The sequence below is a fragment of the Doryrhamphus excisus genome, chromosome 8, assembly GCF_030265055.1.
Source record: "Doryrhamphus excisus isolate RoL2022-K1 chromosome 8, RoL_Dexc_1.0, whole genome shotgun sequence".
Taxonomy (NCBI): domain Eukaryota; kingdom Metazoa; phylum Chordata; class Actinopteri; order Syngnathiformes; family Syngnathidae; genus Doryrhamphus; species Doryrhamphus excisus.
In genome coordinates, this window is record NC_080473.1 from 6,592,558 (window position 1) to 6,604,812 (window position 12,255).

At 46.1% G+C, this 12,255-nt stretch overlaps 1 protein-coding gene across 1 annotated transcript; it reads right to left on the bottom strand.

Moving 5' to 3' along the window:
• Positions 1 to 16: 16 nt before the first annotated feature.
• On the bottom strand, positions 17 to 11,971 carry jam3a (junctional adhesion molecule 3a). The gene is made up of 9 exons (XM_058079810.1): positions 11,813 to 11,971; positions 4,893 to 4,964; positions 4,702 to 4,815; positions 4,381 to 4,533; positions 2,980 to 3,182; positions 2,702 to 2,801; positions 2,307 to 2,436; positions 2,175 to 2,226; positions 17 to 1,307 (listed from the first exon to the last, which is right to left on the bottom strand). Exons 1-9 carry the CDS (start codon positions 11,874 to 11,876, stop codon positions 1,272 to 1,274), a joined length of 924 nt encoding a protein of 307 aa, XP_057935793.1. The 5' UTR covers positions 11,877 to 11,971; the 3' UTR covers positions 17 to 1,271.
• Positions 11,972 to 12,255: the final 284 nt, after the last annotated feature.

The window sequence follows — 12,255 nt, forward strand, 5'->3', positions numbered from 1 at the left end:
GCATTTAAAGTCAAACCGGCCGGTCAAGCGTTAAGCGTTTAAAGCCAAAGCTTTAGCTTAGAACAAGGGTGTCCCGGGGGCGAGGGTCTATTAGGTGGACCACAGCTAGATTTTAATTGTCTCTCTATAGTAGATCTCTGCTTTTTTCACCAGTGAATGGCAAAAAAAAACAAACAGTCATTTATACACAACACTTCATCACTTGCAACTCACACAGGCACACAAGCCTCCAAACACATTTACAGTTCAAATGTATTTTAATAATAACAAAAACAACATGAATAGTGAGCATTGTACAACAGTTCCTGAGTTTTTACACAAATTATGAACACAAATGTTTGAAACGATGTTCAGTACTGGTCAGACTCAACACTGGAACAACACTGGACAGTAGCACTGTACCGTAAAATTATTTCAAACAGTTTATTGCCGTATTTACAAGAAGTGTTATGGATTGAAATAAAAAAAGTATGCATTTATGTACATCGTAGAGGCAAACGTGGACAATATGTCCAATACCTACAACAAAGAGTAACACACAGAAGGTCACTTATACACAGAAACTGCACTCTAAAAGTCATACATTGCCACCTTATAGTAGATATTGAATTTGCAGCATGGTGGGATTATATAGTATTCCAATCCAGGGGTAACTTGTACATAAATGTTATCAACTGTTATTATGCCCAAGGCTGATAAATTGTGCCTAACGTATCTGATATCATCCTTTGTTTCAGTCAGCTATTTATTGCCTGTATAACTACAGTATGTACAAAAACTGCTTGGCCACTCTCCGCTCGTGGAAGGAAGTAAAATGAACAATGTTTTCCAGATGAGCAAGGACAAACACAAGAGCCTTCTGTAAAACAAGGTCAATGTACATTGTAAAAAAAAAAACCCAAACAAGTTCGAAAAGAGAACTTGTCCTTTGCAAAACAACACCGTCGTTGGCTAAACGTCACAGCTTCGAAGTCAATGACTTTATTGTATCGTAGAAAGATGCAGGAAATAAGAAAATAAAAATCTACACATGACACGCTGACGCCAAATGTTTTTGTAACAGAACTTAACATACGTGTTTGGAATCAATATAAAATCTAATCTAAGCTATAAAAACGGTGAAGTGGTGCCCCAAACAATATGAACATGAAACTTTGGCAAGTTGGTTGGTTTGATCTAGATGTGCATTAGAGAACAGTGTGCCATGTTACACCTCAAATGCTACCCCGCCCACAGCGCCATTGTTGCAACTTCCTCCTCTCCCTCGGCTGTCAGATGATGAAGGACGACTTGTGGCGAAAATGTCCCTATAAAAAGAAACGTTTGTCACACGCATCGCCACTAAATACGAGAGCTGTAGGCCTCAAGTCACAATTTGAAATACTATCAATATTATCAAATATTTTAACATCTTTTATTAGGTAACTGTACCCCCGTTATTGGGTAACAGCATCCCCTGTTATTGGGTAACAGTATCCCCGTTATTGGGTAACAGCATCCCCCGTTATTGGGTAACAGCATCCCCCGTTATTGGGTAACAGTATCCCCCGTTATTGGGTAACAGTATCCTCCGTTATTGGGTAACAGTATCCCCTGTTATTGGGTAACAGTAACCGCTGTTATTGGGTAACAGTATCCCCCGTTATTGGGTAACAGTATCCCCCGTTATTGGGTAACAGTATCCCCCGTTATTGGGTAAGAGTATCCCCTGATATTGGGTAAGAGTAACCACTGTTATTGGGTACCAGTAACCACTGTTATTGGGTACCAGTATCCCCTGTTATTGGGTACCAGTATCCCCTGTTATTGGGTACCAGTAACCACTGTTATTGGGTACCAGTAACCACTGTTATTGGGTAACAGGGGTGGGATATACTCGACCCTGTTACTGTAACTGATCGATCGGACACCAATCAGAATCTGACTCATCTTTTAACATCCAATCAGGTTTAAGAACAAACAACAAGGGTGTGGCTTCCCATGAGAAATGTAATTTGCATTTTCAAGCACTTAATAGTGCTTACGACTCCAAAACTTCGAGCCAACGATTTTAGACTTGACTTGACTTGGAATCTTGAGACTTGGAATATACTGACTTTCTCCCACTTATGCGAAATAGTACACAGTCGAACCGTGCTTGCCTTCAACATGTGTTATACATGTTATATGTTTACCTCATCTGCATCGGCGTAGTCCACACCTTCATTTTGTGCTGGCCAGCTAAACCTGAAATAATATAGACGCATTCTAAATGGCAGGATGACTGCAAATCCGGTTTGCTATGAGATTTGCAGTTCAACACTCACTCATTCTCGCCATGGCCTTTTTTGGAGGAGCAGGCACGTGAAAAGCAATGCCAAATAGATGCTGTCACAAAGATGAAGGCGATGACGGCACCCAGAGACTTGAGGACAATGTCAAGGATGTCAACATCATCTGCAGGGCACACATACACATTTTCATTAAATGCCATTTTTTGACTTCCATCTTCTATTCTATGTGGATGCTGGACACACAGAATAATGTGGAAGGGGCTACACACGACCGCAACGAGGATACTAGCAGGTCATCAACCCTTTAACTTTTACTTGCATGTGTTCCTATACAATTTCATGCAGTAAATAGAATAGCATCCAAAGGATCTGATTCTTGCCACGTCCAATGCTGTCCACCAAAGTGCATACGCAAACATGTCACTCACAGACTTCCATCCACTGGGAGGGGCACTGGGCGTGCCCTGCATCGTTCTTGGCTTGGCAGTAGTACTCCCCTGCGTCCTCTTTCCTCACCCTCCGGAATTTCTGAGGAAACATTTTTTTAGAAATGTGATGTCAGTGAAGTGACACATGGCTGCATTGTCAACAAAATGTCAATTTCTTGTTTCCATATACGTCGTACAAGCTGTTTTAGCTTCCTCGTTGGGAAGCCCCTTATGGACACAAGTATTGGGACAGCCCCCGGTCCAGTGTCAATTCATACCAGGCTTCCGGTGTCTGGGTTGATGGTGTACGTTGCGTTGGTGAACCTGGGGGTGTTTTTGGGGTCTTGCGGTAATTCCTCGTTATTGTGGAACCAGCGATATAGGGGTGCCGGGAAGCCCTCGTTCTCCAGACATCGGAGCTCTGTTGACGTTCCCACCGTGACGGCCTCGGGCACGCTGCATCGTGGTACGACGGGTTTCACTGTGCACACACACGTAGGACAAACATCTTTTTTGCTTGCAGTTTAATTAATCTTCCCTTATTGTCAGCCATAAGCCGTTCGCTTTGTGTCAAAGAGTAACAGTAACCACTGTCATTGGGTAACAGTAACCCCCATTATTGGGTAACAGTATCCCCCGTTATTGGGTAACAGTAACCCCAGTTATTGGGTAACAGTAACCCCAGTTATTGGGTAACAGTACCCCTTGTTATTGGGTAACAGTACCTCTTGTTATTGGGTAACAGTAACCACAGTTATTGGGTAACAGTAACCACAGTTATTGGGTAACAGTGTCCCCCGTTATTGGGTAACAGTATCCCCTCTTATTGGGTAACAGTACCCCTTGTTATTGGGTAACAGTAACCACTCTTATTGGGTAACAGTAACCCCCGTTATTGGGTAACAGTAACCCCCGTTATTGGGTAACAGTAACCCCCGTTATTGGGTCACAGTACCCCTTGTTATTGGGTAACAGTATCCCCTGTTATTGGGTAACAGTACCCCTTGTTATTGGGTAACAGTACCCCTTGTTATTGGGTAACAGTATCCCCCGTTATTGGGTAACAGTATCCCCCGTTATTGGGTAACAGTATCCCCCGTTATTGGGTAACAGTAACCCCCGTTATTGGGTAACAGTACCCCTTGTTATTGGGTAACAGTATCCCCTGTTATTGGGTAACAGTATCCCCTGTTATTGGGTAACAGTATCCCCTGTTATTGGGTAACAGTACCCCTTGTTATTGGGTAACAGTATCCCCCGTTATTGGGTAACAGTATCCCCCGTTATTGGGTAACAGTATCCCCCGTTATTGGGTAACAGTAACCCCCGTTATTGGGTAACAGTAACCACTGTTATTGGGTAACAGTAACCCCTGTTATTGTGTATAAGACGTGAATATGAATATGTGAGTATTTGGGGCAAAGCAAACTGGACAGCGCTGCTAGTTTGTCATCAGGTTGCACTGGTGTTGTTTGGAGATGAGACCAATTGTTTAGAAGACAGCTCAGCTCCGCAACTGAGGAACTGATTTTGATCTTGGAACTAGAGACTCCTGAATTGTTGCACAAAGATGTCCTAGAGCCCAAGTTTTGTCATCCATCAAACACAGCAAATGTGTTTGATTTCGCCAACTGTGTGTGCGTGGGCTTGCCGTGTAGTGCTTCACTGCGCTCACACACCTCGCACTGCCAGACTAATGAGAATCTCATCAAAGTCCCTCTGATCATCGATGGCGGCCACCTCGCAGCGGTACTCGGCGGTGTCTGACCGAGTGGCGTTGAAGATCAGAATGTTGGCTGGCTCTCTGAGCTGTGCTCTGTTCTCCAAGTCGCCTTTTGAGAAGGGGGGGGGGGGATAAAACACTTAACAATTGCTGATTGAAACTCGCAGCACGACTTCTGGGGTCAAAGACAGAATCCAAAGCCAAGTTTTCTCACAGCACCATTCATTCCGCCGAGCTGGTACTTATGGGGACCCCCCCCACACGCACACAACTTTACCTGCTATCTTGTTTTGAAAGTACACATAGCTTGGGACTCCGTTTCGAATCTTTTTCCACTCAATCCTCGGGTTGTTGGTGGAAATGGATTCTATTAAGCAGGTCAGTTCGATGGCTGTGGGAAAAAAAAGGCATGAGTTTAACTTCCCAAATTGGGAAACAGAAAAGCTACTTACGCTTACGCTAACTTACGCTCAAACTCATTTGCCCACACAATCTTGTCCGTGGTTCGGAGGATTACGGCGAGCGATGATGGGATGCGGCCTGTGGAAGGGAAAAAACACTTAATGCCGCACAACCCTGATGGCGTTTTTATTAGCAGACATTATCAGCTGGGGAACTTGCCTTATAAACACAGGATTAGCACCATAAACACAGAAGCTCCCGCAGCGTGCCAAAGCCACAGCTTCTGAATTATTAAACACTTCCTATTTCTATCTAAGAAGATTAACACAAAATGGACTACGTGTCCTCACAACATCTCGCTTTTTGTGGCTGGAGCCGACACCAGCGCATCCCTTGCTTCCTTTTATCGCGGCTAATTGGATAATAACGCGGCTGGCGGCGGGTCACCAAAGGGGAACCTCTAAATGTTAGAATTACTGGTAATAAAAACATAACGACAAGGGGGCGTTCGTAAATATCGCCGCTGTGACAGGCTGTTATTGTTTTGGCTTTTGTCCAGTCAGTACGCCGCTTTCAAACCAGACGCAGACCGGGGAGAGAGTGCTGACTTTGAACTTTTAAGGGTACATTCATTTTGTCTGTTTATGAGGTACAGCAAACCCCCCCCCCCCCCCCCCCCCCCCCAACAGCCCACCGCCCAGAGATCCCATACAAGACAGGACAAAGGATATTACCGTGGCTGGAGGTTGCCCTTGTGTAGAGCTGCACACTGTATCACCCCCTCATCCTGCTCTTTATCATTTCCCTGGCTGGCAGCACAGCATCTGGGCAAGCAGGGTGTAATACTTGGCTGCGGCCAGCAGAGGTGCTCTTGACTCTTCTTAAAGGGACGGAAGGCAGTTGGCCTATGGCTCAAGGTGACATGTTTTTGGGGTGCACCATATATATTTTTCACCAAAACTTTTTTCAGTGAGAGCTACATACTGAAAATGAAAGGAATGTAAAGAAGTAAAACAGTGTATATATGTATATTTTTGGTGAAAAAGCGTATTATTACGATGAAAATCAATCTTTATTCCCATAATACTTCCAAAAATATTTTAATTAAAATATTTTAATAAAATTTTTATGTAATATTTCATTCATTGATTCATTTTCTACCGCTTTTCCTCACGAGGGTCGCGGGGGTGCTGGAGCCTATCCCAGCTGTCTTTGGGCGAGAGGCGGGGTACACCCTGGACTGGTCGCCAGCCAATCACAGAGCACATATAGACAAACAACCATTCATAATGTAATATTTATTTAATATAATATTTATTTAATATAATATATTTCTTTAATATCTCTGTGCTTTTAAACAATGTTTTGAAGACCATCTGTGATTCAAAATCCATCTTAAGCCTCCTGCTACCTCTTTTAAAGATGCAGGTCCTGCTCTAAGCTGCCCATGGGTGTTGATGCACGTGTCAACGGTTTGTCTATATGTGTCCTGTGATTGGCCGGTCAAGGGTGGACCCCGCCCCGCAGCCAAAGTCAGCAGGGATAGACTGCAGCTCGACCAGGCGTGTCCAGGCGACCAGGCGATTGTTTTTAATCAGCCCTCGACACATTTTAATAATAAAACACGAAAGCTAACAAAGACACCAAGAAACATGGGAGAGAAAACATTTTCTGAGAAGAAATATTACAATGTACAAATATTAGAATAAAGTCATAATATGCGGCCCTCGCTGGGAAAAGTTTGGACTCTAAGCAGGCTAAACGGTAGAAAAGAAATGAATGGATTGTGTGGGCGCTCTCAAGAGCAGACACACGGATGACCAATTCAACCAGCAGGTTTCATGCTCACTTGAGGTAAAAGTACATGAACCGTCGGCGCGTGGTCTGGGGTTTATTAGCAGGAGACTTTGTGGAGTGCAGGATAGCTGCAGTAAGTGTAACGTGCTGCCTGTTAATACTTAATAGGACGAAAACTAGAACACCACATAGAGCAGACAAAGCCTCGTGTTAGAACATGACATGAGAACACTCCGCACAGTTTGGGGGGGTCCTGAGCGATTGTTCCAAAATAGAACAATACAATGTCATCACTTGGAGAGGAGTGCTCTCTGACTAATCTGAGCACTGCTGCTAAATAATAGATTTGTGTCAACTGCTTTTTTTTTCTTACACCTCAAAATATAAACATTCCGCTTATCATACTTCCAGGTTTCGTGCAGGTGCTGGTCGGATAAGCTAATTTATGCAAATTGTGTGCAGTAAACAAACTGTGGGCACCACAAACCAGAAGCGCAAATTACTTAACCGTGCTTAAATGCGCTGCATATTTAATCATCATTCTTGTTTGGCCTCGGGCACAAGGAGCATACAGTAACTCTTAAGGTTTTTAGCTTCCTTGCTTGAGTGAACTCCTCAAAGCAATCTGTGTTATTTGGAAATGCCAATTTTTATTCATCTTTTTAATATTGAGAAGGAAAATTAGGTGAGCGGGAAGCGGGGGTTAGACCAGGGAGAGAAGGGGTGTGTCCTTGTGTGCATTAGCCACTGGTGTCTATTGTATCTGTGTGTTGCTTCTAAATGCAGTAATTACAGCACACACACGCAAGACTAACAGCCCCCCTGCCGAGTGAGGAAATCATCCCCACCTCCACCCCGGGGTGGAATAAAAGGCCCCCCAGATGAGGCTGAAATTAGACAAATGAAGGCCTTGAACACAACAACAAGCCATCCTGTTTGCCCTGCAGCTTTCTGACTAATTCAGACGTCTTTATTCAAAGCCGAGCAAGGCGACCACACGACATAATTCCCGGCGTCTTGTTGCACGAGGCCTGTGGGAGCCATGAAAACACGGCTCCTGCCCGAGCATCAAGTCGCATCAGCGCCACGGCGAGCGCAGATGAGACGTGACTCCCAGGTCTCGGCTTCCGTCTCGCTCCCTGACTTTCCCACCCTGAACGCGGGGGGGCAGGGAGCTATTTTTACTCCAGCTGTGACTGGACATTCTGATAGACACACGGAGAGAGCTTGTCCAAGCAAACAATCCCTCAGCTTACGATAACGCGGAGGACATTTGGATTATCCTTTAACGGCTTCATACGCTGCTAGCATTATGGGTTTGCAATAAAGCCGCTATAAAGCCAAGGAAGTTGTCCCCCTGAGGCACTTTCACCAGAAGAGAACAAAGCTTGACATTTGTGCTTTCAGTCCTACACCGATTGCAACACAGCAATTCTCTCAGAACACATTCACTCAAGTCCGTTTGTTCATATGAAACACTCTGGACGCTGCCAAAGACGCATTACATCACATCTGTTGCACATCTCCAACGTATTAGAGCCACACCTTCCTTCCATGGGCCTCTAACGACCACCGCTACGTCTGCTTGGAACACTGGAGAAGAGGATCCACTCAATGTTGAGCCGTGTGGCTTTGGTCCTGGTTGTTGGATCCTGATTGGACCAACTCTCAGCAGGGTCCTTGAGGACCCTTGAGGGTGCATGGGAGCTTTGCCCAACCAGTCCACATTTCTTTTGTGGACTTCGTGAAGGCTTTCAACCATGGTCCATGAGGATTCCTGTAGGTAGTACTCTGGGGGCATGGGATAATTCAGGGGGGTCACTCCCTGTGTGACTGGTGTCAGACCTTGTTGAGCCCAGTCAGGGTTGGACTCCACCAGGGCTTCTTTGGACAGCTTTGGTGGATTGGCTCTCTGCTTTTTGCAGATGATGCGGTCCTTCTGGCGTATTTGGGCTGTGATCTTCAACTCCAACCAGCACCTCCAAATCCCGGTCCATGGTTCTCGCCCGGAAAAGGGTAGAGTGCCATCCTCGGGTCCTGGATGAGATCCTGCCCCAAGTGGGGTTCTTGTTGAAGAGGGAGGGAATGATGGGACGTGAGATTGACAGGCGCATTGGTGCGGCGTCTGCAGACTCTGCATTTGGCAGTCTCATTCCTTAAAAAATACACAGACCATGAGTCAGCAATTCGTAGGGCGCTTTGTTTGAGCAGCCGACACCCGAGTTTGGTCTTGTATGCTTCCATAATATTCCAAATTTATTTGGATAATATTTGGACACAATTCTCATGCTTATGGCTTATTGTAGTATTTTTTGGTCACCCCTCTTAATCATTTAGTGAGTGTAAAATGAGTTCTCTGACTGAGGGGTCACAGGTCACACTATGAACATAATACAATGTAGGCCGTGAGAAAGGGCCTAGACAATAAACAATACAATGTACAACTCAAACGGAGGCTGAGAATAAAAGCATCCATGCAACAATGGCGCCTGTGTGGCACAATGCAGGTCATTGCAAAGACGATATTTGGGGGTGGAGGGAATGATGACAATAATCCCAGCATTTGTCTTAATCCTCATGTTCTTCTCGTGCCTCGTCACACAAAGCGGAGAGAAATGTTCTCTTAAATAGCCACATTCTCCAATCCTCTTCCGCTCCAAAATATGAACACTCAACTATAAAAAGCCTCTTTCCCAGACATTCCAAGGAAGCCGTCTACAAACATGCTGAGGAACGGAGCGACACCGCTGGGATTCGATCCTGTCTATGTACATGAAACTGTCATGTTGTCTTTAGTTCTGGAGGGAGAGCACACAGGAAGTGTTGCTTTGGTGCCGTAGTCGAGTATAACGTTCCAAACACACTCCAGGACTGAACACTCATGCTAACCAATTCTGTCCCGAAGATAAACACTTCCCTTTACCCTCAGGGGTGATGACTTCATAACCGAGCAAACTGGAAATCACAGACGTGATACAATATTCATCCTACGTTTTATCAAATGAATCCATTTAGCTGCCTAATTCACTGGATTAAACTGGAGGGGGGAATATGACGCCATAAAAACCCGTAGAAAGGGAGTTGCATGCGTTTGAGGCGCTGCCCCAGCCCTGATAAATGAACCTATAAATGACAGCGTCTTGATTCACACTCCCGGGTCAAAGGTCCAACACTTCCTCATGCAATCTAGTATTTATATGGACGCACAAGCAAGACCCGGCACACACCCTCCCGACATTCATCAGACCAAAGAGGCAGCTTCTTGCTTCTTGCTGTGGGCAAGGATGATAAGGTAGCTCGCCACCCTCGTCACACTCGCCACCCTCGCCCCCCTCGTCACCCTCACCCCCCTCGTCACCCTCACCCCCCTCGTCACCCTCGCAGCCCTCGTCACCCTCGCCCCCCACGCCAACTTCACCACCCTCGCCGCCCTCGCTGCCCCTGCCACCCTTGCCACCCTTGCCACCCTCACCACCCTCGTCACCCTTGTCACCCTCACCACCCTCGTCACCCTTGTCACCCTCACCACCCCCGCCACCCTTGCCACCCTCACCACCCTTGTCACCCTTGTCACCCTCACCACCCTCGCCACCCTTGTCGCCCTCACCACCCTCGCCACCCTTGTCGCCCTCACCACCCTCGCCACCCTTGTCGCCCTCACCACCCTCGCCACCCTCGCCACCCTTGTCACCCTCACCGCCCTCGTCACCCTCGCCAGCCTTGTCACCCTCGCTACCCTCACCACCCTCGCCACCCTTGTCACCCTCGCCACTCTCACCACCCTCGCCACCCACGCCACCACCAACCCACTCTCCACTGTGATTGCTTCATCTCAGCATCACCTCTCACCTCATGGTGAAGGATTTCTAAAACAACATGCAACATGAACGCAATCTGACGGTACATGGCAACTAAGCAAACACTTGCAAACTTTATAGTATACAGGATCTTTGACGAACATTTTCACAGCACCTGTCTCAAAAACAGCAGGTGGCTCCTGTCCTGTACAGGATCTTTGACTAGCGCTTTTGCAGTTTATGATACAGAGGGATGACCATGGGATGAGCATGCGGCAGATGCTTAAAAAGAGCAGATCTTTGACTAGCATGTCTGTGGTAGCTCCTTAAAACACTCTTGTTATGTAGAGGATCTTTGACTAGCATTTTTGCAGCAGGTGTTTAAAAACAGCATAAAACTCTTGCCATATAGACAATCTCTGACTGGTGTTTCTGCAGAAGCTGTTTAGAAACAGCGGACCCCTCCTGTCATATAGAGGATCTTTGATCACCATTTTTGCAGTATCATTAAAAACAGCATGGCGCTCCTTTTATAAAGAGGATCTTTGATTAGTGTTGGTGTTTAAAAACAGCAGAGCACTCTCTTTATGTAGAGGATCTTTGCTGAGGTTTCTGTAGTTGGTAAAAGTTTAAAGCTGAAATGATATCCCAGATAAAAATACTACATAGGGAAGCGAGAAGTCTGGAAAATGTGGCAATCGATCAGAAAGATGCTGTGAATTTTTATAGCAAAACGAATGTGATAGAGCCTTTGTTCTGGTCAAAAGTGATGATTATTAACACAACCATCAGGGCATCCTCCCCACAGTAGATCTCCTTAGCTTGTCCACTCGACAGTGGGGAACCTGGTGTGGTGATAGCTGTGGTGGACACACTCCTGAGTCAATATTACGAAAGGCAGCCATTAGTGCCGAACGAAGCCGTACCAAACCAGTTTAGACACACGGACACACAAAAGTGATGCACACAAAGCAGATGTAGTCTGCCGGCTGCTCCTGCCAGCTGACATGACAACATGAAGCATTTCCATAAGCCTTATCATTCCCTCTATATACGCTAAGTACATATATAACATTGACTCATGCGTTATGCCCGCATCCTGGTCTTGCGCTGAGGCAAAAAGTCCAAACCAGTGGAATCCTGCACACTAACAATGTTACACAGAGTTGTACGACATCACGTCATCTATCCGTATCACATATGTGTAACAGCATTTGAACGCAACACAGCACGTCCCCTTCTTTGTCAACCTGGTGTATACGCCGAGCTAACTTAGCACAAGCCGCTGTAAATGTTGGGAACGGCTGCCGCTGCCTTATTAAAAGCAAACGTTGCAAATATGTCGCGACAGAGAGCGAGGAAGAAACGAGGGGGGGTGAGAAGAGGTCTTACCGAGGCTGGTGTACAGAACACAACAAGCTATCAGTCGCACAATCGCCATCTTGCAGCGTCTCATTTGTCGTTTGCAGCTGCACACACTCGCCACCTCGCAGAGGTATGAGGAGGATGGGGGGCACGCAGAGGACTGGTGGATGTTGCCATCGACGAGTTTCCATAGCTACAGTTGCGGGGAGGTGGAGCCCTGCACGTTGTCTCGCAGGCAAGGCGCCGCCTGATTAGTTTTAACATCCTGTCAACGAAGAATGACATTTCTAAATGCTAAATGTCTAAATGTCTTTGTCTTTATACCGCTTATTCTCACCAGGACCGTGGGAGTATGCTGGAGCCTATCCCAGCTGTCTTTAAGGGAGAGGCAGGGTCCACCCTGGACTGGTGGCCAGCCAATCACAGGGCACATATAGACAAAAAACCATTCCCACCCATATTCATACCTA